Source organism: Pseudopodoces humilis, chromosome 8, assembly GCF_049639895.1.
Source record: "Pseudopodoces humilis isolate 2021_Gansu_Grassland_sample_001 chromosome 8, ASM4963989v1, whole genome shotgun sequence".
In the NCBI taxonomy this organism is placed as follows: domain Eukaryota; kingdom Metazoa; phylum Chordata; class Aves; order Passeriformes; family Paridae; genus Pseudopodoces; species Pseudopodoces humilis.
In genome coordinates this window covers 1,475,150-1,501,241 of record NC_142207.1, presented here as the reverse complement: position 1 = coordinate 1,501,241, position 26,092 = coordinate 1,475,150, and the positions used below count along the sequence as shown (strand labels likewise).

The 26,092-nt window shown below is 40.6% G+C and overlaps 1 protein-coding gene across 34 annotated transcripts in view; it reads right to left on the bottom strand.

Moving 5' to 3' along the window:
- The window catches only part of NEB (nebulin), a 97,094-nt gene that overhangs the window by 9,902 nt on the left and 61,100 nt on the right, over nucleotides 1–26,092 (bottom strand). For 11 of the 34 annotated variants that reach the window (XM_088059074.1, XM_088059079.1, XM_088059078.1 and 8 more), the window contains 32 exons: nucleotides 25,986–26,090; nucleotides 24,734–24,838; nucleotides 24,345–24,449; nucleotides 23,782–23,886; nucleotides 23,452–23,556; nucleotides 21,223–21,327; nucleotides 19,598–19,702; nucleotides 19,388–19,495; nucleotides 17,989–18,093; nucleotides 17,242–17,346; nucleotides 17,018–17,122; nucleotides 16,336–16,440; nucleotides 16,141–16,251; nucleotides 15,837–15,947; nucleotides 15,257–15,358; nucleotides 15,044–15,142; nucleotides 14,451–14,549; nucleotides 11,865–11,975; nucleotides 11,620–11,724; nucleotides 10,670–10,774; nucleotides 9,401–9,505; nucleotides 8,535–8,645; nucleotides 7,959–8,069; nucleotides 6,844–6,957; nucleotides 6,615–6,719; nucleotides 6,098–6,202; nucleotides 5,882–5,986; nucleotides 5,027–5,119; nucleotides 3,893–3,985; nucleotides 2,692–2,784; nucleotides 2,115–2,207; nucleotides 454–546 (listed from right to left, as the gene is read on the bottom strand). In XM_088059074.1, the coding sequence (XP_087915200.1) occupies nucleotides 454–546; nucleotides 2,115–2,207; nucleotides 2,692–2,784; nucleotides 3,893–3,985; nucleotides 5,027–5,119; nucleotides 5,882–5,986; nucleotides 6,098–6,202; nucleotides 6,615–6,719; nucleotides 6,844–6,957; nucleotides 7,959–8,069; nucleotides 8,535–8,645; nucleotides 9,401–9,505; nucleotides 10,670–10,774; nucleotides 11,620–11,724; nucleotides 11,865–11,975; nucleotides 14,451–14,549; nucleotides 15,044–15,142; nucleotides 15,257–15,358; nucleotides 15,837–15,947; nucleotides 16,141–16,251; nucleotides 16,336–16,440; nucleotides 17,018–17,122; nucleotides 17,242–17,346; nucleotides 17,989–18,093; nucleotides 19,388–19,495; nucleotides 19,598–19,702; nucleotides 21,223–21,327; nucleotides 23,452–23,556; nucleotides 23,782–23,886; nucleotides 24,345–24,449; nucleotides 24,734–24,838; nucleotides 25,986–26,090 (3,327 nt within the window). Of the gene's footprint in view, nucleotides 1–453; nucleotides 547–2,114; nucleotides 2,208–2,691; nucleotides 2,785–3,892; nucleotides 3,986–5,026; nucleotides 5,120–5,881; nucleotides 5,987–6,097; nucleotides 6,203–6,614; nucleotides 6,720–6,843; nucleotides 6,958–7,958; nucleotides 8,070–8,534; nucleotides 8,646–9,400; nucleotides 9,506–10,669; nucleotides 10,775–11,619; nucleotides 11,725–11,864; nucleotides 11,976–14,450; nucleotides 14,550–15,043; nucleotides 15,143–15,256; nucleotides 15,359–15,836; nucleotides 15,948–16,140; nucleotides 16,252–16,335; nucleotides 16,441–17,017; nucleotides 17,123–17,241; nucleotides 17,347–17,988; nucleotides 18,094–19,387; nucleotides 19,496–19,597; nucleotides 19,703–21,222; nucleotides 21,328–21,886; nucleotides 21,992–23,451; nucleotides 23,557–23,781; nucleotides 23,887–24,344; nucleotides 24,450–24,733; nucleotides 24,839–25,985; nucleotides 26,091–26,092 lie in introns of all 34 variants that reach the window. The other 23 variants (XM_088059082.1, XM_088059106.1, XM_088059089.1 and 20 more) reach the window with 13 other exon arrangements.

Sequence of the window (26,092 nt, the reverse complement as noted above, 5' to 3'; positions counted from 1 at the left end):
AGGTAAAAACAACAAAAAAAAATTCTGCATTTGATGGAGGGAATTAATGGAATTTTATGCCCACTATATGTACTAGAAAGCAGGAAAAATTAGGGAGCATAAATCAGTTATTGATTGTGATTATAATAAGCTTGAGAATAATAATCTGCTTGGACAGGCTCCAGTGGAGGAGCAAAGTATTATAGGAAGGGAATTCAGCAAGTTATTAAGAAAAAAATGGTTTAAAAATGCAGAATAGCTTAAACTTCAGGGAAAAAAAATTACTGCACATGAAACATCCAGTGTTAAATTAGAAGAAAAAATATTTTAAAAAATAAGCACATAAAATATAGGGCCTGAAAACATAAGAGCAGAAAGGGGATTTTTTGGAAGTTAATTTGAGAGGATTTGAAGTTTGCAGGGGTTAAAGAGTTACAGAGGACTGGGAGCTTTTCTGAAATGATAAAAAGATACCGAGCTAAAATTCTCCTGGTTGCGTTTGACCCTCTCCATCTCAGGAGTGACAGGAACTGGGGTGCCAACCCCCAGCCCCTCCTTGTACAACACCTGTGGGCAGCAGGAGCGTGGAAAATTAAAATAAAATAAAAATAAATTAAAATAAAATAATAAAAATACCAAAATAAAATAAGCAATATAAAATATAATAAAGTAAAATAAAATAAAATAAAATAGGTATAAAATATAAAATATCAAAATAAAATAAAAAATATAATAAAGTAAAATAAAATATAAAATAAAATACCGAAATAAAATAAATAAAAATAAATATAAAATATAATAAAATATATTAATAATAAAATCAAATATTATAAATAAATAATCAATAATAAATAATAAAAAATAAAAATAAAATTTAAAATAAAATATAAAATACCAAAATAAAACAAAATATAAAATAAAATATAAAATATAAAATATTTTTAATAAAATAAAATAAAAATAAGTTAAAAATAAAAATAAAAATAAAAATAAAAATAAAAATAAAATAAAAATAAAAATAAAAATAAAAATAAAAATAAAAATAAAAATAAAAATAAAAATAAAAATAAAATAAAATAAAATAAAATAAAATAAAATAAAATAAAATAAAATAAAATGGAAGGGTAGAAAGGAGAAGAGAAATTAATACTGTGAAATTCAAAGTGGGGAAAAAAAAGTGTTTTGTTTTGGTCAAAGCTCAGCAAAAATCCCCCAAGGAAAATAACCAGGTGATGATGCTGTTCCCTGACCGGGGCCAGAGCTGCTGGAATGTTCCAAGGCTCCTGGAAATTCCCTGGCAAAGGTTTTTCCCTGCTCCAGCTCTGGATGTGGCAGCTTTGTCTCGGGACTGAGGGAGCTGCAGGGAGCTGTAGGGAGCTCTGTCCCAGGAGCTCTGTCCCAGGAGCTCTGTCCCAGGAGCTCTGTCCCAGGAACTCTGTCCCAGGAACTCTGTCCCAGGAGCTCTGTCCCAGGAGCTCTGTCCCAGGAACTCTGTCCCAGGAACTCTGCCAGGACTGAATTCCTGCTGGGATCGGGGCCAAGGGACCCCAGAGCGGGCACAGATTCAAACAGAACCTCACAACCGAGCGGTGGCACGGTGCTCCTCAAAGCCAATGTGTCAGGAGTGGGGATTCCCAGCAGGAATTCACTCCTGCAGCAATTTTTCCATCTCCACTGGATGTTCCTGGTGTTCTTCCATGGCTTTGGCCTGGGAATGTCACCCAGCTCCTCACAAAGAGCTCAGGACAGCAGAGACCTCTCACTACTTCCAACCCAAACATTCCCTGACCCTGCGAGCTGGGAAGGGTTGAGATCCCATTTTCCATTGGCAAGGGGGAGGCTGGAGGTGCTGGAAGGGTGGATTCTGCTCCTGAGGAACAGTGACACCACTCCCACAAGGAATATTTCCTTAGGAAGCCAAAGAAGGCTCCAGAGCTTTCATTCTTGAGGTGAAAATCCCCCCTTTGGAACAGCGGCACGAGTTCAATTGAGGGGAAAATGAAAACATCAGGATGCTGCCAGGGCTTTAGGGGTTTGATTAAGGAAAGGCTGGTCCCAGCACAGCCAAGATGTGACATGGAGGAGTTAAAGGGTTGGGTTTGGAAGGGGAACAGGGTGTGGAGATCCCTCAGTACCGAGCTGATGTTCTCCTGGTTCCGTCGGACCCGCTCCATCTCCGGCGTCACCGGCGTGGCAGTGCCAGCCCCTAAACCCTCCTTGTACAACACCTGTGAGGGACAACAGCAGTGCCACAAAAACCTCGCTCAGCACAGGCCAGAGCCACCAAATCCCACCGTTATGGGATTGTGTTTAGAGTTAGGATCGCTTGGGATTCATTGCACGCTCGTTCCAGAGGCAAGGATTAAGGAAGAGGCTGTGGGGGATTATTCTGTGAATGGGTCACTGCAGAGAGGAGATGAAGGCTCAGGGTGAAACAAACGTGGGGAGAAACACCACAACTCCACAGGGATGTTCTGCTGCCCAGTTTAGCTCAGGAAATGCCAGGATTATTTTCAGGCAGGTTTGTTCTTAGAAGAAAAGCACGTGAAGGTGTAAATCCCCCCAAAAGCACAAACAGTGGAAGATCAACGAGTTAAAACCCTGCCAGGGCACAGCCAGGACTAAACCCCTGAGGAAGAACAAGGTTAGGGTGTTAGGAGCACAGGATTATAACAACATCCCGTTGTTATAACTCCTGCAGGCTGCAAATACCGAGCTAATCTGCTCCTGGTTGCGTTTGGCTCGCTCCATTTCTGGGGTCACGGGCGTGGGGGTGCCTGTGCCCAGCTCCTCCTTGTACAACACCTGTGGGACACAAGCACCAGCAGGGTCAGACCAGCCCTGGGGACATCCCTCACCTCTTCCCTGGGATTACAAACCCAAAAATTATTTATTAAACAGAAATAAAACCACAGTTTGCATCCCTCAGGATCTTTATCGGCACAGTCAGCAGCTCAGAGTCATTTCCCTTCAGTGTGTCCTCATTTAAAGGACACAAATTAAAATATTCTGCCGAGCCTACCCTGAGAGGGATATTGTACTTTTCATCTTAGTTTAGGAAATATGATAGAATTACTTTTCAGGCAGTCAGCATTTCTTTATGGGATTAATAAACAGTTTAACCTTTTCTGGAATTGTTCAAAGATTTCATTGTGGACTTAATTCATTTTCACTTCTGTTTGTTTGCACCACTATTTTACTTTGGGTTAAATCTCTAGGAAGCAAAACCAACTGAGTACCACCACTCACGTTATGAGGTTTAACTTAACCTGCAGTTATTTGATTTTTAAAAAATGTATTTCCCATGAAAGGAGATGTTTGTGGAATAAACATCCACAAGTGCACTCACAGCTCTTCTTGCAAGCAGGAAAATCCTTGTGCCAAAACAAAACTTGCACCAAAACATAAAAAAAAAAAAATAAATTCCCTTCTTGGTGTCATTGAAACAAATAAATCAGTTACAGAGAGGGAAAACAACTTGTGGTGAAGGTTAGAAAAAATGAGGAAATCATTTGGAAAAACAACTCAGCTGTCCACAAGTGAGCTGTGAAATTTACACTTGACTGGATTTGGGAAAGTTTTGTTTTCCTTTATAATTGTCATACAAAAAGGCTCCAATTGGGTTTTACTCCCCTCAAAGTTCTGTCTTCCTGATCCCTTTTTTCCCAGTCAAACTTTGACACACAACCTGGGTAATTTTTGTTCCTAGCTCAGAAAAGGCCACAGAGGAAACACAGGCGAAGACTGATTGGGATAATCCCTGTAAAACTCAGGTAATTTCAATTTCCTGCTGCTGGCTGCAGGGATCTGGGAGAGCTGGAGCTTTCCCAACGGGAGGAGGCTGGAGCAGGGCCCTGGAGGGTGCAGGGAGCAGGGAATGACCCAGCTGATGGGCAGGGAACGGGGACATTACCGAGCTGATGTGCTTCTGGGTCTCCTTGACGCGCTTCACCTCCGGCAGGTCGGGAATGGGAGTCCCTTTGCCAATGCTCTCCTTGTACTTCACCTGCAGAGACCCAGGAATCAGGGAAAGGAAAAGCATTTACAGGAAAGATTCCCAAGGTTCATAAAGAGTTTTATCCTGATCTCGTGGAAAGTTTGAAGGACTTCACCACCTTCCCCTCGCCTTCCCAAGGAATCTGCGCCAAGGCAATTCAGCTGTTGAGTCACTGGGAATGGCACTGAAAGGGTTTCATAAAACCAAATAAATTCCTTTAAACCTGATGCTGTTTGGCCTTTCCAGCAAGCCAAGGAGGATTTGGGATGTTTAAGAATCCCTCCTATTTAACCAAGGTGAGAATCATCACACAGCGTTCCAGCAGTGACGGTGCCATTGCATTTCTGCTTTGCTAACAACAAAAAAAGCCTTAAAAATGTTAAAAAGAACATTTTTAACACATTCTGCATGAACAAACTGGCTGCTGTGTTAGTGCAGGACACTAAGTGACACCACCATTCAAAAAGAGCATGGAGGAGGTTTCAGGAGCTTTGAAATAAAATTAACAGGTAAAATTATTCCAATTTTAGACTCCCGTGACCTTTCAGATAACATCCAAGTTTGCCAGGACAAAACAAATCAAAAAAATCACCACCAGAAAATTCAGCCTGAGCAGGGCAAAACAGATTTTCCTGGGAGATGGTCCCACCCTCAAGCAGGTTGTGGAATCTTCATCCTGTGGGATACTCCAAACTCAACTCATCCTAAAGCTGAGCCACAGGGTTGGAATAGATGATTTCAACACATCCCTTCCCACCTAAATATTTCTTTTTTTTTCTGTCCAAACTCTATCTGGGATGAGATCAAATTGACAGCAAGAGCTTTTGTGGTTTAGGAATGGGTTGTGAGTAAGAAATGGAATGTTAATCATTAGAGGGGTTACTGTTAAAGTAACAAGGATGGGAAAAACTTTGAGAAAGTCACCCTTAACTTGGGTTATTGCCAAACCACTGTTAGCAGGATGTAAAGAAAGGAAAAAGATACAAAAAGAGAGATTATTTCAAATTGAATTAGCGGTAGAGTGAGTATTAAAAATCAATTCTTGTATACCGAGCTGATATTATCCTGGGTTCGTTTAACTCTCTGCATCTCTGGGGTCTTTTCAATTGTGGTTCCAGTTCCAATATCTTCTTTATACAAAATCTTAACGTTTAGAATGAAGACAACAAGGTTAAGCATCCGAAACACAACGTTCTTGCTCCCAGACACTGAATTTGGGCACAACAGAGCAGCTGAAAACTCAGAGGATCCACTCTGGTGGCTGCCTCTCCCTGACAGTGTCCAAAGTGAGCACCATTTGGGGGAAAAAAAGAGCTGATTTTTTATATTTAATGCTTTTTTAAGTAGAAGATAAGTTATACAATAAATCAAATTATAAAATGTATTTCAGTAGAATATTCCTGGGCTAGTGGAAGGAGTCCCTGCCCATGGCAGGATGGAAGAAGATGAGATTTAGGTCCCTTCCACCCATTCCATAATTCCATAATCAAAACATTTGTGGGCCAATTTTAGGATTGAAGATCATAATTTGCTCTAATTTGATTTATACAAATATTTTCCACTTTGTTCATGGTGCTGGAGGCAAAATGCCACAGGAGACTTGAGGCACTTGATGGCAACAGGAACTGGGCAACAACTCAGGCACACAGAGCACGAGGGGCAGCAGGACAGGGGAACAGCACAGAGGAAAGGGATAATAATTATATTCATTTACTGAGGGATTGTTTATCACAGCTGTGCCTGTGACAGAGGGCAATCACCCCACAAAAACAGCAGGAAAAACACTTTACAAAGCCCAGCTAAATCTACTGTACCTGTAAGCAGAAGCACCAAAAAATTGTGATTTTATTAAAGATATTAAACTCTACTTTTTAGGCTGAGGAGTGAAGACAGAGGTGACCATACCGAGCTGAAATTCTTCTGGTTCTCCTTCACCCTCAGGATTTCTGGGGTGTCCTGAACCACTGTGACTTTTCCTTTACTGCTCTGGAGGTCTGACTGATACTGAAGCTGTGGAAAGGGAAAATGTCCAATGTTAATTTTATGCTGTACAAATTCTCTCACGATTTTCTTCAAAGATGAGAAAAATGTTGGGGTTTTTTTATTAATTTCTGGACTTACCATGCTAAAGTTCTTCTGATTCTCTCGGACCCGCTGCATTTCTGGTGTGTCAGCCACAGGAACGTAGTAGGGCATGTTCTTCTCTGCATCTTCCTTGTATTTTTTCTGATGGAAAACCCCAAAAGGATTAAAACAGAAAACACAAAAGCAGCAAGAAACAAACTGGAGTTATTTGTTGTTGAGAAGTGCCCATCTTTGTGGAGATGTGAGTTCTCTGTCTGATAGAAACTGAGATTATGCCTCTGTGCAAGATTTATTTTAGACAGCAGGTTATTGAGGAGTAGAAAGTGAAGAAGAATCTGCTTAAAAAAGAATTAGCTTTGCAAAGCAAGAGAAATTATTGTGTCACCCGACACAGCAGTGAAATTAATTTGATTATTGCCGTAGAATTCCAGAGCTCTGGAAAGATTTGTTCCCTGGTGCCTCCTGAAGGTTGTGAGAGGTGGTTATTTGGGTGTTTAATTAGTATTTCCTGGAGTTCCCACATGAGCAGGATTAATTGCTTCACTCAAGATACCTGGCTGGAAAGGTTCTTGACCTGCTGGGCATGAATAATCTCTGGAGTATCAACAACACTGGTGTAGTTGGCTTTCTCCATTTCTGCCAATTGTTTGTATTTGATCTGTCGGGCAAAGCTCACGTTTAGGGGCCTGGATCATCTCTGCACAACAACTCACACTGGATTTAACCAGAAAAATCCAAATTTTCCCTTAAAGAGAGCTCGGGGAGGCGGGGGTGCCACAGACCTGGCTGGCGATGTCGGTGGCGTTCTTGGCCCTGACGAAATCCGGCGTCTCCAGCGCCAGCTCGGTCAGGCCCTTCCCGCGGATCTCCAGCTCCAAGGCTTTCTTGTACTCCTTCTGCAGGGGAACAAAGGGATGGGGCATGGAAAAGGGTGCAGCAGCTCCAGATTCACAGCCACAGACCAGGAATAGCACCCATCCCAAACCAGGAATAACACCCATCCCAACCAGGAATAGTGCCCATCCCAACCAGTAATATTGCCAAGCCCAGCCAGGAATAGAGCCTGTTCCAACCAGGAATAATGCCAATCCTAACCAGGAATAGTGCCCATCCCAACCAGGAATAACATCCATCTCAAACAGGAACAGCACCAATCCCAACCAGGAATATTGCCAAGCCCAGCCAGGAATAGTGCCCATCCCAAACCAGGAACAGCGCCAGTCCCAAACCAGGAATATCACCAATCCCAATCAGGAATATCATCAATCCCAAACCAGGAATAGTGCACATCCCAAACCAGGAATAGTGCACATCCCAAACCAGGAATAGTGCACATCCCAAACCAGGAATAGTGCACATCCCAAACCAGGAATAGTGCACATCCCAAACCAGGAACAGTGCCAGCCCCAAGCCAGGAGTACCTCTAATATCAACTCAAATTATGCACACAAATTATATAATTTCAGATTATTTCAGTTTGTGCTTCATGACTTAAATCTTGGTTTAGCCCTTTGATTAATTAATTAACAAGCCCCTTGCGTGGCTGCTGATCCCAGCTCCCATTTCCCATCTGAATTCCTGACAGTGACTGCCCAGGAAAGAGCTCACTTAAAACTCCACTTTGATCCTTATTCCCTCATCCATGCTCTTTCCTGCCCTCTACTCAAGAGTTTCTAGGAATGATGAAGCTCACACCAATCGAAGGACAGGGAGAGATGGAATATTGGGAAGGAATTCCTGGCTGGGATGGATTTCCCAGAGAAGCTGTGGGTGCCCCTGGATCCCTGGAGGTGTCCAAGGGCAGGCTGGATCACCCTGGCGTGGTGCAAGGTGTCCCTGCCCAGGTGTTGGAGGCTGTTCCATCTGCTCAGGTGTTTTCCAAGCAGCTCTTCCATACCTCGTTCAGGATTTGGGTGGCATTCTTGGCTCTCAGCATGTCTGGAGTCTCCTCCAAGGCTGTCAGTCCTTTCCCTTTGACTCCTTCCTCCAGATCCTTCCTGTACTCTTTCTGCAGGAGAAGGAGAAGGAAAAACACTACAAAGCCAATCCAAAGGGAGTTTGACACTCTACCAGCTTTGTTGCAAAAAAAAAAAAAAAAAAAAAAAATTAAGAAAATGAAAGAAAAAAGAATTCTGAAAGCTCCAAAAGAAAAGAAAAAACAACCAAAAAAAAGGAAATTTGGAAAACAAGAAAGAATATTGTAGAGGGTTATGGAAGAACTACTCCAAGAAAAGATAGGGATTACTGTGGAAGATAAATTGCCAAGGCACACACGCATGGACCAGTTAGGCTGAGGGAAGTCAGAGAGGGGCAGTAAATGGGAATATGGTTAAAGGACAAGGAAGAAATGTCCATTAGCACAAAATGGGTGTAAACATGCTCAGTGTGGGTGGGCAGGAGCGTGGGGAAGAAGAACTGGGAGTGCTGGAAGTGCTGCAGGAGGCAGAGGAAAGAAGCCCAGAGGAGCTGGTACCTCGCTCGCTATTTTGGTGGCGTATTTGACATGTAAGAGGGATGGTGTGACCTCCAGACCAGTGAGGTTCCTGCCCTTCATGGACTCTTCAAAGTCCTTCTTATATTCTTTCTAATGAGAGCAAGAAGAAGAAGAAGAAGGGAAAAAAAAAGGCAAAACAGCAAATATTTATTACAATATTTTCATTATGTGCAGAGATGGGAGGGGGTCAATGTCACTGGTACAGTGGGTGTTAAATGGGTTCCTAAATCCTGTCATCGCTTTCTATGGAAATAGGATCTGATCCTGCCTTCATTTTTTTATTTTTCTACTCATTTTTCTATGCAGGGAAAGCATTCAAAGGTACCACAGGGACTTACACAGCTGCTTTGCAGCCTCCATCTGGGCCAGAACAGGAATAAACTCCAAATAAACACAAAAAAAACTGCTCAAGAAAAGAAAATGACAGGTCAGGAGAGAACCTGTGACAGCAGAAACACACAGGGAATAAAAGAGTTTCTCAAAAATGGAGTTTTGAGGTGGAAAAAAAAAGGGTCAGAGCACTTTTGGTGTCCTGTGATGACACACAAACACTGTGCTGTGTTGGAAAAGCTAAATTAATTTTGTACCACATTTCTTACTCAAAGACTTGTTCAAGCTTCATTTACCAATAAAAAAAAAATTAGAGATAAATTAATTTCATGACAGGAAAGTGTCATTAATGTTCAGTGCAGCATTTAACAACCATCATAAAGAAATGTGAAATAACTATAATTTCTCAGTCTGTCGGCGTGCACAAGGTGCAAGTAGAATTGCCTGTTAAATCCCTAATTTTAATTAAAAAAAAAATAAAAATAAAGATTTCAGCCTATTAGTATTGAATTTACCTCGCTCTGCATGAGCTGAGACTCCTTTGCAGTCAGGTATGTGGGAGTTTCAAAGTCCAACATGGGCTTTCCTTTTTCCTTCTCATACTTTTCTCTGTATTTCACCTGAGAAGAAAAGACAGAGTCACCCTCCTAAATAATCAAAGGCCCAACCATGTGGCTACTATCAACAGCTCTGTGATAAAAATTGAATGTCTGCTGCAGTTTGCCTTCCTGCAATCTGTGTTATTGATCTGCAAATGTAAAATTTGGTGTCCAGGAAGCAAAATGTCCCTGAAGATGATTGCTGCTGCAAGCTCTGTAATGCAGATTCTCAGAGTGCTCAGGGAGGGGCTGCTGTGGCCAAGTCAGAGCCTGATCCCAACCTGGAGCAACAAGCACTGACTTAAAAATTCATTACAACCTCATTAACAACAACCTGATTAACAACCATTTCCTTATGGTCCTTTGCTGTGTGACCTTTATTGCCTTCCCATGCCTTGAACATCCCTGGGAGTGTCCGAGGCCAGGCTGGGACAGTCTGGGATAGTGGGAGGTGTCCCTGTCCAAGGCAGGGGTGTGTCTGGATAATCCTAAATGTTCCCAAACCATTCTGGAATTCTGTGCCAAGCATCAGGACAATCAGCTGTGGCCCTTGCTGTCCTTGCAGTAATTCCTCTCTTGCTTTACAGTCAATAAATGCTTGGAACAGAGAGGATCAGAGACCAGATCAGACTATGAATTTCTCTGGTGGGATCCAGTGTTTTATTCCAGAGGGAAAACCTCCAGGCATGTTTACAGTTTTGGTTAAAGCCCTTTTGGATGCAGGAAAGGACAGCAGAGCTCTCCTTTGGATCATGGAATGGATGAAGAAGTTAGAAATCCACTGTCAGCAACAGCCCTCATTCCTTCAGTTTCCAGGTCCCTTTTTTTTCCAGGGATAAATGCCCCTGATCAATAATAATAATAATAATGATAATGATAATAATAATGATGATAATGATTATTATATCAATGTATTACCAGTGTAAAACGATCCATGTACAGCAGAGGTGAGCAACAGGGACTGGCTCTGGAATGGAGGAATCACACAGAGATTTTATCTGTGTATTTTACGTGTTCTGAACTTGGAAATGTGCAGCTTTTGCTCCCTGGATTGTTCCCCATGTGTGCAGGGCTGGTGGGGCAGAGAGGCACAGGGAATGTCCCAGCCTGGAGGATTCACTGGGAGGATTTTGATGGGATTTGGTGCTCAGTGAGTTGGGATAACGACAAACACATCCGACTTACGTGGCTCTGGAGTTCTGAGGCCTCCCTGAGATGAACCTGTTCAAGATTATCTGGCACCACATGGTAGTGACCCTTACTCTTCTCATATTGCTTCTTGTACTGGTACTGAAGGGAAGGTGTCAAAAATCATCTCAATCCAAAAAAAAAAAATCCCTCAGCAAATTTACTTCTTAGGTCCAATCAAAACAACATCTCAAGGGAACATCAGAGAGAAATTAGAAATGCAAGAAGTAAAACAAAATCCAAGAAGTTTAGAATTGATATTGGGAGTTAAAGATGTGGGGGAATAGTTATTTTTTTAATGGTCATTTGGACTGCAACAAAGGTTTTGTCCAAACCAGGATTAAAAGAAGAAAGAGAGAAAACACAGTGAGTAATGAGAAGGCTGTATCAGGTAAGAAAGGTTTTGCCTTTTCTCATTATCAATTATTTTGTTAGGCATAATTATGTGGATTTAAAATAGGGGAGCGTTAAACAAACACAAAGTAAAAAAAAAAAAAAGAAAAAAACAAAAACAGGTAAAAATTAAAAAATTAAACATAATAATCAGCAAAGAAAAAAGGAAAAAAACAATTTTAAAAAAAGGTATTTGTTAGTGTAGTGCAATCAGTTAAAAATGGGATCAAGAACCAATCCAGCAAAAATTATCAGAGGATTTAAAACATTAGCAATTCTGCAATCAGTTAAAATGGGACCAAGAACCAATCCAGCAGAAATGATCAGTGTTTAACACATCAGCAGTGGTAGAGGTGGTGAAGATTTCCCTTCCCAGAGCACAAACGCGGGGAAGCCGCGGGTTAAGGGGGAACCGTCGGGAAACACGAGGAAGAGATCACTACCAGGTGATGCCCACGGAAGTACCACGGGGATCAGCTGTTAGAGGAGGAGTTAGCAGAGAATTCCCAAGGGAATTCCCACTCCTGAGAGCTGTGGGATCACCCAGAACTTACAGCACTGGCGAGCTGGCTCGTGCTCAGCACATGGTTCATCAGCAGCGACTCCTTCATGTCCGTGACGGGCTTGTGCAGCTTCTTCAGGTCTGCCTTGTACTTCACCTGCAGGGAGTAAGGGTCACAGCCATCAGGACAGGGCCCTGCTGGTCCAGCCTGGCCTGGGGGAGGTCCCAGCTGCACAAAGGAGGGATTTGGGAATGCAGGATGGGATTTCCTTCCAGGAAAAGCGAAAGAGAACCTACCTCACTGGCCATGTTGTGGGCGTCCTTCAGGGTCTTGTAGATTTTGGCCTCCTTCAAATCATATTTTGGCTTTTTACCCATCTCTTTGGCAAAGTTCTCCTTGTATTTCACCTAAACAGAGAACAAGCAGGTGTCACAGCTGCTCTGCAGGACTCACCCTGTCTCAGGACAAGAACAAAAGTGCAGGAACTTGAAGGTGTCCACTGGAATAAAGATTATTTCCAAAATGACCTGAAAATGGAAAGAAAATCTACATCTATTTGACATTTACAAGACACCACTTGCAACTTTTTCCTTCCAGTGCAAAGGTCACGTCTCTTAAAAAGAAAAGAGCCAAGAGAATTGTGTTGCCAAAATTCTGACCCTTGGAGGTGAAGAGTTTTTCACTTGATGGGAACAGTCCATTGATTTAAGATGTTTCACAATGACAAACAGGGACGGGTATAATAAGAGCAAAATAAAGAAAATTGTATATTATATAATTATTATATATAATATTAATATATAATAATATAAGAGTGTATGAAAGAGTGTTTAGAAGAAATGTTTATACACTTCTTGCAGAAATAAGAGCTTTAAAAACCTGGGGACTTCAGAGCACTGAAGATGTCAACACATCAAATACTTTTCTACCCATTGTTATGCACACAGCGTGCTCAGTCTGGATTAAAGGAGGACATTGATGTCACAAAGAGAGCAGTGACACAATTAATTACTAATGATAAACAATTAATTAGATTCTACAAGAGTTTTAATAGCACTTCTAAGCCACATCAGCTTCAGCCAGGTCAAACACAGCAATGAGAGCCATCAGAATCCAGCAGATCCAGCCTGGAGGCACAACAGGAATATCGACAGGAATGAGAGATATTGACAGGAATATCGACAGGAATGAGAGATATTGACAGGAATATCGACAGGCATGAGAGTTATTGACAGGAATATCAACAGGAATGAGAGTTATTGACAGGAATATCGACAGGAATGAGAGATATTGACAGGAATATTGACAGGAATGAGAGTTATTGACAGGAATATTGACAGGAATGAGAGTTATTGACAGGAATATTGACAGGAATGAGAGTTATTGACAGGAATATCGATAGGAATGAGAGTTATTGACAGGAATATTGACAAGAATGAGAGATATTGACAGGAATATTGACAGGAATGAGAGTTATTGACAGGAATGAGAGTTATTAACAGGAATATTGACAGGAATATCGACAGGCATGAGAGTTATTGACAGGAATATCAACAGGAATGAGAGTTATTGACAGGAATATTGACAGGAATGAGAGATATTGACAGGAATATCGATAGGAATGAGAGTTATTGGCAGGAATATTGACAGGAATGAGAGTTATTGGCAGGAATATTGACAGGAATATCGACAGGCATGAGAGTTATTGGCAGGAATACTGACAGGAATGAGAGTTATTGACAGGAATACTGACAGGAATGAGAGTTATTGGCAGGAATATTGACAGGAATGAGAGTTTTTTAAACCCAAAAGAAGAGTTGCTGGGAGATCAATGCAAAACTAAAAGCAAGCAAGCAAGCCAGACAGACAAACTCCAACCAAAAAACTCAACTGGATAAACAGGGTGGACATGATGCTTTACAAAGTTTATGAGAAGAGATGTCCAAGACAAAAAACAACTGTTAAGATGTAAAGATGATTTTCTTTACAACCATTTTTTCAACCATTCTTTGATCCCTGCAGCTGATTTTCCCTCAGAACCAAAATCATCTCAGCAAAGAATGTTTAAAAGACCAAGAGTGGAAAAAGAATGGAAAACCAGGATCTCATCACTGAATGGGAATAAACATAACTTCTTTTTCTTGTAGATCAGTTTAGAATCCTTGGTTCTCCTGAGGAGATCCTTGGTTTTCCTGCAGACACCGTAGTGAACATTCCAATATCCAAACGTGGCAGCAGACACAGCCAGACATGGAAAAACAAAATCCCTTCTTTTCACTTGGAAATGCATGTGTAAAACTGAAATAGCACAGACCTGTCTGCTGCCACTTCCAAATTGGCAATCCAGGCTCTGGGTTTCTATTTTCCAAAGGATTTGATGTGGGAAAAAAAAATCTAAGAAACAATGAGCCCTCCAACCAGTACAGGCTGCACTTCTCAGTGGGACTGATGTAGTCAGAGCCTGCTCTTCCATTAGGAAATCCCAGCCAATAAAACTGTTTAGTTAAAGTTTAAAGGAAGTTTTAATAGAAGTTTGAAGAGTTAAAATTAAGTTCTGGTGACTGCTCACTGAAAATTGCCAGCATCTTTGTTCAGGTTGGTCATACACATTTATTTACACATCTATTTCCCTGGGTTTTTTTCTTTCATTTTTGGACAATAACAGCTAAAATTTTAGGTTTTTAGGTGAAAAAGGTGAGTTTTCACATTATGTGAATGCACTGAAACCTTCCATAAAGAAACCTAGAAGTTCCAAAACAGTTATGAGGGGCAGAATGACATTTAAAGCTTCACATGGTGCTGCAGAATTGCAAGATAATTATTCCAGCAAGAGACAGATGCACAACAATGGCATTAATGGCAGTTAATTAAAATTCTCTTACATGACTACTTAGCATATTTGCTTTCTTAAAGGTTCTCATCCAGGGGGTGTCATAGGAAGCAGCTCCGTGGCCTCTCATGTGTTGTTTGAGGTACTCTGCCTACAGCCAGCAGCAAGAAAGCAAGGTCAGAAAGGCAAAAAATCCAGAATTCAAACATGAAGGGGTGAGAAAGAACCAACAGGGACCCAGGTCCTGGCACAAGATTATTTTAAAGATACAAAGAAGAAAGAAAGGGGCTGAAAGAATCCAAGTGTCTGTTCAAAGGATGGAAAATAAGAGTCAGGTAAAGGCTGGTTCTGGAAAAGCCAATACCCAAAAGAGCTAAAAAAGAACAGGGCAAACACCTCAGCTTCAGTATTTATGTCACAGCATCATCTTAGAAAGGTTTTATATCTCCATTAATGACAGCAGAAAAGTTTAACAAATACTTTGTAGAGATATTTAATTTTTACTTCACCACATTCCCTTCCTTTCCCTTTTCCCCTAATTTGGAAATAATTCCAACTATAATCATGACATCACTCTGTAAATTAACTTTATGTCTCATTTCTCTCACTGCTTTGAGTCCCCCCAGGTTTTCATTTTGTCCTTACCTGGCTGGTCAGTTTGGACACCTCCTTGGCCAGCTCAATGTCTGGACGTCCCAGCATGGTCACACCCACACCTGCTGCTCCACGCTTCTTATATTCAATCTAATAAAAGAAATAAATCCTTTAGGAGTGAGGAAACCCACTTTTAATTATTCTGCTGGATTTTGGAATTAAATTAGTGCTAAAGGATTATACAGAGGGCTTAAAACCACTCACATTGCTGATTAACTTGGCAGCCTGAGTTGCTTTCTTAATATCTGGTCGATCTGCTATAGGTGTGTAGTGGAGGTTGGATTTGGCATCTTTCTTGTATTCAATCTAATCCATGGAAAAAGACAGAGGAAAGAAAATTAATGAGGTTTATTCATTGGGAATACACCAATTAAGGACACAGCAACATTTCTGAGAAGATGCATGGGTTTGTTTTGGAAATCAATTCACAAGGCGTGGATCTGGGAATCTGGTTTTGCAAGTTGTCTGCAAATAAAAAAGAAATATGGGAAATTCTGCCTGTGCCTGAAGGTCTGAAAAAAATTATTAGATGTGATTTCCACCAGATTACTTGAAATCCTAGAATGGGATTTAAATACAAATCCCTTATTTCAGTGTAATTTTATATTTGTAAGTATTTATCTTTATCTTTCATCATATAATACGAATATGTATGTTTACCTTTCAGAATTACACCTGAACATGGAGGCTGGGAGTAAATTCAGAGATCCACAAACTTGGGGTTTTCCAGATGAATTTACTTACATAAACTACCAAATTAATGGAAAAAAAGAGGCAAACTTACTGTGCTCTGTTTTTTAGCAACTTCCATGGCATGTTTCACCTCAGGAGGCTCCAGCATGACAGAATAATTGGATTTGCCTTTCTCCTTCACAAACTTCTTCTTGTAGTTTGTCTGGAAAGAGCAACAAGACCACGTATGAGTTTTTAATGTCAGCCAAAGGGAAATGCTGCAAAAACTTGGGAAAAAGCTCCTTGAAGGTGGATAAAGAGGAGTCACCTCATTCCCAAAATGTGTTGGCTGCAGCTTCTGGAGTTTGGGTTGGAAAAGCTCTGTTTTGGGGATGATGAGCTGAGCCTGGACTCACCTCGCTGACGTTCTTGGTCACCTCCTTGACGTGCACGGTGTCCCTGGTCTCGGGCAGGGTGGTGAAGGAGCCATGGGGCAGCTGCTTCTTGCTCTGCTCTTTGTACTTGTTCTGCCAGCACAGGGGAAAAGCAGGTAAAACCCAGCAGCTCCAGGATGGAATGGAATGAAATTAATCAATAAATGGATGGTTTACCTCAGACACCAGGGAGCTGACGTTCTTAGCCAGCAGGATCTGAGGGGTGTCTGGAACGACGTGGTAGGTCCCACGGGCTTTGTTGTGCTTCTCTTTGTATTTTATCTAGCATGGGAAGGAAAGATATCAGTTTAAATAATGTGCATTTTGTCTTCTGGCAGAATAAAAATTAATTAGTACAGTTGTGTTTGCTTGTTAGAGCAAAACTATGAAGAAAAAGCCCATATTTTGATATTTTACAGCCCAATCTGTACATTCTTATGGCTCTCACTTGGAATTTTTTAAATAAACTGAATGTTAACATATTGTTAGTAATTATTAAAGATATTCTGTGCTATTATTAAATATATCTTGTGCAATTGCCAGATATTTTCTCCAGACACTTCCATTCCAATATCAGGAATGCAGAGATACACCTGGGTGTAAGGTCTAGTGGTGTTCAGAAAATGTTAACTTTGAGTATTAATTTAATCCCTGAACTAGGCCAGTGCCTTTTACAAGACCAAATGTATTCAAATGTATTCAGTCAATTTGTTAATGCAATAAATCAAATAATGAAGTGAGACTGAGAACAACTGTTCAAAGCTTCGTTGTTAATCCAATTATGTTTGCAACAGAACAGTTAAGAGTGAGTGAAGTGGTAGTAGAGAATTTGTAGAGGAGAGGTGAGTTCAGTGCTTACATCACTGGCCAGGATGGCATTATTTAGGGCCAACACTGTGTTTTTATCATCTGTGACAGAGAGCTTGCACCCCTTGAGGAATTCCCGGTCCAGTTTGTATTCGTACTGCAGGAAGAAAAAACAAAAGATAAAGTAAGAGAGTCTCTGATCTTCTCAGATTTTTAAAAAATTCTGAATAGGAGAGATGGGGAAATGGAATATTCAGTGTATTCTGATTTTCTTACATCGCTCTGCTGCAGAGAGGACTTGGCTGCTTGCACAAAGTCAGGCCTGTCAGCGATCAGGTGCCAGTGGGCTTTGGCTGCTTCGTATTTCTTCTTATAATCCAGCTGTGTGCAGGGAAAAACCAAACAGGAAGAGTTCATTGGAAACTGGGTACTTTGCACATGACAAACAGAGGCCAGCTCTCTTCATGAGAAGAGGTAAGAAAATGTATCTACACCAGATTAGGGCTTTTCTCTGGGTCAGGCACAGCCCTGTCCCTGCAGGTTTTCCACTGCTGGGTGGGGAAAGGAATAAGAAGCTGGAGAAAGGAACAAGGGCAGAAATGATGTCCTGACTTTGGAGAAGGGGAGAGTTTTCAGGTCCTTCCTACTGAAATAGGTGTTGGGCACCAATAACAGGAGACACAGGAAAGTTTTCCATGAAGCTTTGCTTTGTCTCCAAGAGCATCATCCCACAGAATTCCTGGGGAGTTGTGTCTCTGCCAGGAAAACAGAGGACACCTGGAAGAATGGGGTGTGTGACATACAAGAACCTCCAGGACAAGTCACCAGAGTGAGCACTTCAGTATGAAATAAACTAAAACACATTTTATTCCAGCGGTGTAAGGATTAAAAACGATATCCAAGAAATTCACTGGGATTTAATTTCTTGTGGAATAATTCCTTGTGGAAATAATTCCTTGTGGAATTGGCCAGTTCCCAGCACCCTCCAGAATAAAATGAAAACATGAACAGGACAGAACTCACGTTGCTGTTCAGTTTGTAGGCGTGTCTGGGAGTTTTGATGTGAACTGAATCTGCCACGACGTTGCAGCGAGATTTGCTCCTCTCATACATTTCTTTGTATTTCAGCTAAAGAAAGACAAAGATGTAAAAATGTTTACAAAGATCGTATCAGCATCAACAAGAAAAGCATCCAAATATGAAAAACTTGATTAAAATTGCTCCTGTCTGGATAAAATCTTAATAGAAAATGACTGGAGGTGGCACTCAGGGCTCTGGGCTGGTGACGAGGTGAGGGTTGGGCACATCTTGGATTTAATGGTCTTGGAGGGTTTTTCCAACCTAAATAATTCTGGGATTCCATGGAAAACAAATTCTATTGATACAAATTGGTATCAAGCACCTGCCTGAAGGAGGGTCCTCTCCAGCAGCATTCTCTTTACACAGAGAATGTGGCAGTTTTAACTCACCACGAGGCACAGACTGAGATTAAACAAAATCTATTCATGACCAATAATTCTGAATATTTCTGATTTTTTGCAGCCAAAAGAAATCCTTAGAAGGAACTTATTTTCTGATAGTTACAGCAACTGAAAACTCCTTCAGAGAATCTCAGCACTCAGTTTGGAACTTAAAAAATGTGTTTGAATTCACATCTCTGTCTCAATGATCCACTTTAGATAAAAAATACTATCTTTCTTCCTGGATTTACTAATTATGTAGAAATCCGTGAAGCATCTGGATGGCATTCAGGCTACTTATTCTGAGTATTCAGACATTGAATTTCATTCATTCTGAAACTCAAAAATTGAGTTTCAGAAGTTTCAGTATCCTCATTTAAGGAACAACAAAACAAAGGACAGAGAGAAAGGGTAGGAGAAGGAATTAGGAGCAGGAGTCCTAAATTCTGTATTATTCTATCCACTCCCTCTTCCTTTCTCTCTCCTTCTTACTTTTCTATTGCCCCAGAATCAAAAAACATCTGTTTTAGATCAGAATATTTACTTTACCTGTTCACTATATCCATATAAGAAATTAATAAACACATGCATATTTTACATTAAATATTTTATTCAAGTCTGAAAAAAAAAAGCCACTAGAGGCAGAAAAACCTGGAAAAAAAAACCCTCTCCAAATTAATGATTTAGACACCACTCCCAGCTCATGGATTTTCTTTCTAGTGAGGGGTGGTTTTTGTCCCAGCAAAAAAAATGTTCCAAAAGCTCCAGAAGAAAACGGTAGAAGAAACTTCCAGAAAACGTGGATTTTGGAAAAGCACTGAACGCAGATAGAGTTTTACATGCCAATATGTCTAAGAAGGTGATGATTTCCACAGACAGTGTCACACAGGAGTCACAAACACTGGCTATAGAGTTAGAAAGTGAATTTGGTGTGTTTTTGATGCCACAGAGGATTTACTCACGTCACTGATCCTGTCCTTGACCTTGCGCACGTGCAGCAGCATCGGCGTGTCCTGGATGGTGGTGTAGCCCTTGGGCTTGGCTTTGTTGTATTCCAGCTTGTAAATAATCTGAAGGGACAAATTGGGGGTTGGATTATTTCTTGGAATCCTTGGTGTCAGCTGGAAATCCCCTGGGGGTGGTTATCCCCTTTCCAAAGGATCCACACTTACGTCACTGATCTGTTTGTTGACCTTTGTGGTCCGTAAATATTCCGGAGTATCCAGAACTGTGATGTATTTGCCTTTCTTCTTCTCATAGTCCTTCTTGTACTGAATCTGGAGATGGGGAAAGGCTCTGAGTTAATCACACAGAGCAGGACAAAACCTCTTCCAGAGGTGGGATTATATCCATAGATTAAATTGCCAAACCCTCCCACAAAGCCAGAGGAAGCAGAACATGCACAGTGAGCTGAATTGCAAACCCCTTCCTTGCCTAGGAGGCTGCCTCTTTCTTTGTCTGATTAATTTTATGGTTATTGCAAGCTAAAGTCTCCAGGACTGAGCTAAAAAAATCAATCCTTGCAGATCAGAGACTTTTAAATTTCATAATGGACAATATCTCATTTTGAAATATTCATATCCAGTTGAAACTTGGACTTGGTGATCTTGGAGGTCTTTTCCAGCCTTAAGGATTTTGTGATCAGAGTGAAGAGAAAGGTAAATCATCTCACACAGCATTACCAAATATATCACAACACCAGGATATTTTCAAGGCTTTGGCAGCAGGATTTGTGCCTTGGTAATGATTTTTGTAAAGATCACCTTGCCCTGCTCAGGTTTCTAAACCTTTTTTCACAGAGTTCAGTGAGAACAGGTTCACCAAGAATGGGAATTCATTGTAGGCAGCCTCAAGGCAGCTGGAAAAGGTTAGGGTACATTTTTTAAAAAAAGAATTTTCATGTTCTACCCTTTATCAGAAAATAAAACCATGCGTTTGAAATGGGACAGCGACAGACAAAATATGAAAAATGGTAAACAAAGAATCAATGATAACACAAAGTGAGCTAAAAACCATGCTAAAAACTTCTTTTTTTTCAATTCAGACATACTCAAAGTTACCTGCAAGGAGTTTTTAGTGGAAAGAATAGAAACCCACAAAAAAATGGAACAAAAATGTCTGAAAGGCCTTCAGTAATTTATTACTGAAGAACATTACTACCGGCACAGGCAATAACAAAGAATTACAATTCCCTCGGACAGAACTGTTTTCCACTGTTGCATTTCCAGTCTACCATTTATATTCCAGTTCACAATCAGGAATGATTTGTTCCCCTGCAAAGGGTGAGCTGACTGCCAGCAGCTGTGATTCCAGGGCAGAAACAACTGTTCTGTGTCTGACACCATTCTGGACACAGTGGGAGAGAAATGTTGGAATCTCCCTGGCAAATCCATGGTGTTCTTCCTGAATTAAGGAACTGGGGTTATCAGTCAAAGGTGGCCAGGCCAAGAAATGGTGTCAGAATGAGAGCTGGGTTAGGGAAATACCAGGAAGAGCTAACATCCAATATCTGAAATGTATGGACAATTGTTTTTTTTATACAAATATGTGAAATCCATACCAATTGTTTATAATGGAAGGAGAAAATGGGGACAAACTCAGCCCGAGCTGAGCGACGTCCAAGTGACAGCAAATATGGTTTGAGATATTCTGCTTTATTTAACCACAGCAGCACAAAGCACATTGAGGAAGCTTTGGGGTATAAAATCCACGGGAATAGAGGGAGCAGTGAATATGCCAAGTCCAAGCAGCTACAGTGGGTACCCAAGGTGTCCTAGAGCAGCAGCTCTGCAGTTACCTGGCTCCACAGGTATGTGTTGTAGAGTGCTGTCAGCATATCTGGCCTCAGAATTTCATTGCATCCGTGCTGCAGGAGCATCTTGGCAAAGGATTTATAGCTTTTCTGTCCATGCAAATGGCAACCAAGGACAAGAGAGACTCATGAACAACATGAACAATGACACAGCTCTAGATCCCAGGCACTTGGAGAGTGGAGAGATTTAGGCAAGGTGCTGTATGTATTCATCCACATGTGCATACAATTCACATCTGAATACTTAACACTGCCAGGAGGAAATATTAACAGATTTTCCTGCACTCATTAAGGAAATTATGAATTTTTTGGGGGGGGAGATGAGAGTAAATTAGAGCTCGAGGAAATATGTCCCTGTAGCTTTATCTAGAAATGAATAAGAAGATCTGAAAAGAGAGGTAAAAAAAAATAAATGCTGGAGACTGCACTTTTTAAAACCCCTCCAGCAGCTTCCAGAGGGATGGGATTCCTGATGTCCATTGATGCACAGTAATAGAAGTACATACAGGACAGATGGACAGAGGGCAGCTCACACAAAAAGTGGCTCTTTTTGGGTGGCAGGATGGAGATGGAGTGACCAAGTGAAGAAACACGACGATATCACAGGGCTGTGCCACTGCTGGGAGTGCTCCAGGTGCCCCCACAGTACCTGACTGCTCAGAGTGCTGCCCCACTTGGCCAGCAGATTCCTGGGATCATCCACAATAACGCTGTACCTATCTTTGAGCTTCTCATAGGCTGCTTTATATAATTTCTGCTCAGAATAGCACAATACAGTGTAACAAGAGAGAGTTAAGGTACAGAGAGATCATTGGTTTAAGGTCTTTAAAGGCTGGGGTTGAAGGTCACGTCCAAAAGAGAAAAATAATTTAAAATAAAACCAAAGCAAACAAGCACCAAAAAAAACCCAAAATCACAAAAAAAACCCCAACCAAAAACCCAAAACAAACAAAAAACCCCAACAAAAACAAATTAACAAAAAACAAACAAAGCAAAAAAGCTCCAAACATCCCCCCAAAAAAAACCCGAAGAAACCAATTGAAACGAAAAACCAAAACCAACCAACAAAAAACCAAACCAAAACAAATAAATAAAAATAAAATAACAAGGAAGAATGTTTCCAAATGGTAACTACATTTCTGAATTGCCTCTGGAAGGCCTACAAGTTTAAGGATGTCTCTATTCCATCCCTTCAATAAGCAATTTTATGACTTATTTTCTTCATGAAATGTAACTGCAGAAGCAACTCTGTGCTGTTGATTCCTGAGTTGAGTCCAAAGAGAACACAATGAGTTGTTATTAAAAAAACATCATTTACATAACAGAAAATATTTGGGCAAGTTCATTTCAATATATGGAGCTCCCACTGATAAAATTTTACCCATTTATGTTTCTGATATTCATTTTTTCCTTGTTTGTTCTATGAACAATAATAAGGCTGAACAATCTTCATAAAAATTCTGGAATTTGTTGTGAAACAGCTTTTCTTACCTAGAGCAGGTAAGACAGTAATAAACTTACTGCCAGGTAATGATATAACACAATGGATGGTGAAGAAGTATGAAATCTTAAGATATAAACCTAAATAACTGCTTTTTTTAATGGAAAGCATCAGATTTTGATGTTCTAAGCTGATGGGAATCACCCTGAATGTGATGTTTTCCATGGAATTTGTCCTGGGGTGTAGAGCACTAATCCTACAAACTCCAGGAGTGATTTGAATTTTAAACCCAGGGGTGTTCATCACTTATTAGGTTGTGTCAATTGTTTCTTCAGCACTGCAGGAGGAAAATAAGAAGCAGTTGAGTTGTAGAGTGGAAAAAATCACTGAAATTAAATTGAGCTGTGGCAACTTCAGACATAACTCCGTCTTCCTAACACCAATAAAGATTTTATCAGTGTTTTAGGAAAGAAATTGGAATTCTCTCCAGACACTTTTTGAGATGGAAACCAACACTCAGGGTTACTGTAGCAGCAGCATTACTTAAGTCAGCAAAGGAAAAGTTCCTTTGCCATGAAAAATTAATGAACAGGGGTGGGGATTTCACTTTCTGGGCTCTGTCCTAATATTCAGAAAAACAACAGCCTTGTCTTTCATGACTAGGCTGGTCTTAAAGCATCTTTAAGCCTGACTGTAAGGAAGGACAACCTTCAACTCTGTATTTACTCACAGACCAGCTACTTAAGCCTGAGGCTACAGAAATCTTTACTTACCCCATCCATCAGCTGAGTGGCATATTTAAAATGTTCATTGATTGGAGAGTCAGCCACGTACTTGAACTTGGACTTGGTCTTCTCAAAATCCTCCTTGTACTTACACTGGAGCCAAAGAAAAGCAAACACACAAAACCCAGCCCGTGTTAGTCCCAGGAAGGGTAAGGCAATGAAAACTTGATTTTGGAGAGAACTTGTGGCAAAAAAAAAAAAATAAATGGTGGAATTCTTGCATTTGTGAGTTTAACTTTTCCACCAACAACAAAATGTTGTAAACTGACAGCAAAATGTCCAAAAACATTCAGCAACAATTCAGAGTGTTTCACTCACCCCACTGTAGAGCACTTTATTCTTCTCTGCCAGGGCAAAACTTGGAGTATCCCACACATAGCAGCCAGTGCCTTTGAGCCATTCCAGGTCTTCCTTGTATTTAACCTGAAGAAAAGAAGTAAAAAAGACTCAGTTTTAAGCAGATAATCAGTGCTGAAATGAACCTCAGCACAAGGTGTGGCAAAGAGAGTTACATCCATTAGAAAATAAGTTTCTCCTATTTTTGTGATGAGTTTTATTCACTCATATAATCTCTCAAGAGCTGTTGGAGTTCCTGTGTGAATTAAAAATAATCCTGTACAGTTAAGGAGTTATTGTGTATGTACATAAATGTACAATTCCAGAGTTAATTAAATCTGAAATGAATTAAAATTGTCTGTTAATTTGGCAAGGGCTGCAATTTTAGCCATCAGATTCTGTCAGTTCCCAGATCTGCCAGGGCAAATTGTAACTCACTGAAAAATTTCAGCTGCTTTCCCTTTGTTGAGAAAGAAGGTTTGGGTTCATTTTGGAAAGCACTTTTAACTTTCAGCCTGTGCCATGCAGGAGCTGTTTGGACTCACATCGCTGATGGCATCTGTCACCAGGCGGTGGTGGAAGTGCTCGGGGCGGTCTGGGATGGATCTCCAGATTCCCAACTGGCTCATGTAATTTTCCTTATATTTGACCTACAGAGAAAATTGAAGAATTAAGTAAAACCAATGAAGAGAACACTCCAGTCCACACAAAATTCCCTTTTTTTTCCTCCCCTGAAACATCAGAACTAAAAGAGTGGAAATGAGATTAACTTGTAACATCAACAGCAATCAATATTCCAAAGAAAGAAATCAACACTAATAATGCTGATCTTTTCCTAATTATTTGACATACTGAAATGGAACAAAAGGCTAAATGGCCTGTTTTAGGTTATTAAATGTCAAACACTAATTAGGAATGAGGAAGATGTACATACACTGCTGATGTCATCAGTGACCTTCCTGTGGTACACAATGTTCAGAGCATCCTTCACCGTGTGGTATTTGCCCTTGGTGTTCTCAAAGGTTTCTTTGTAGCGCAGCTGGGAAGAGGAAAAAAACACAAAAGAAGGGATTAATGTGCCAGGAATTGTTTCAGTTACATTTCTCACTTCTCAGGAAGGATATCCAGGGATATGTTGCTGTCTGACATCACAATGTGAGCCCTGAGGAATTTTAGGAGGCTGCAATTGCCTACAATCAGCTGTAATTTCACTGAGACTTGTGGTGAAAATGACAGAGAATTTCACCCAATTGGCTTTCAGACTGAGGAAAAAACATCCCTGAAAAAAACATCACAGGAGTGGTTCTCTAGTACAGCACAGGTGCCACTTCTGGTATAAAAATCTACTTATTACTTCTTCCCTGTCCTCCTCTAGAAGAAATCAGGAAGATCATCCCAGTCTGGGGAGGAAGACTTTCTCAGAGGAGGAATTCCCATGAGCAGAAGAGCTGGGATGCTCCTGGCAGCATTTAAAAATCACTCTTAGAGCAGTAAGACTAAATAAACCCTAGAACAAAGCACCAGCCCTGCACATGTCCTTTCACATCCTGCTGGTTCTGAAATATATGGAAAAGCTCTCACAAACGAGCATTTTAAAATTGCCTTAAATCACAAATTACTATTCCAGGCTTGAAAAAATCAATTTCACCTTAACAACCTCCTGTGCAGCAGCTCAGATAATTTTTTCTCTCTATTCTACTTCTGAATTGAAAAATGAACACATTCCCAGTGACAGGGCAGTTTATTTCTAACACAAAACTGAGATGAAATAGCTGATAAAAGTTATTCTATCCTGGCCCCAGCATCAGTCACTTCACTCCAGTCTGCTCAATTTGGAGATTTGATGTGTAAGCAAATTATTTTAAATAAATTCTAAATTTAAATTATTTTAAATTATTTAATTAAAGCAGATTTAAAATAATGTGTGCCACACTTCAGTGCAACGGGAAATAAAAATTAATTATAATAATTGGAAAAGAGAAAAAGCCATTGCAGTGGAATCAAATCAAAACTTAATAATGTTCCTAATTTCACATGGAAATGGACATGAAAATAAGGGGATTTACTGATGGGGGACACTGAGATATTCTATGCTTTGCATGTTTGCTTCCTACTGATCCTTTTCTTGTTTTTTTCCATAGAGAATCCAAGGAAAAGCAGCAGTGGGCTGTTCCTGGAGTACTCACATCACTGGCATTCAGGTAGGCTCTCTTGGCTCTGATCAGCACTGGGGTGTCAGGGACAGGGGTGTACTTGTCCTTCATCTTCTCATACTGGGTTTTGTATTTTTTCT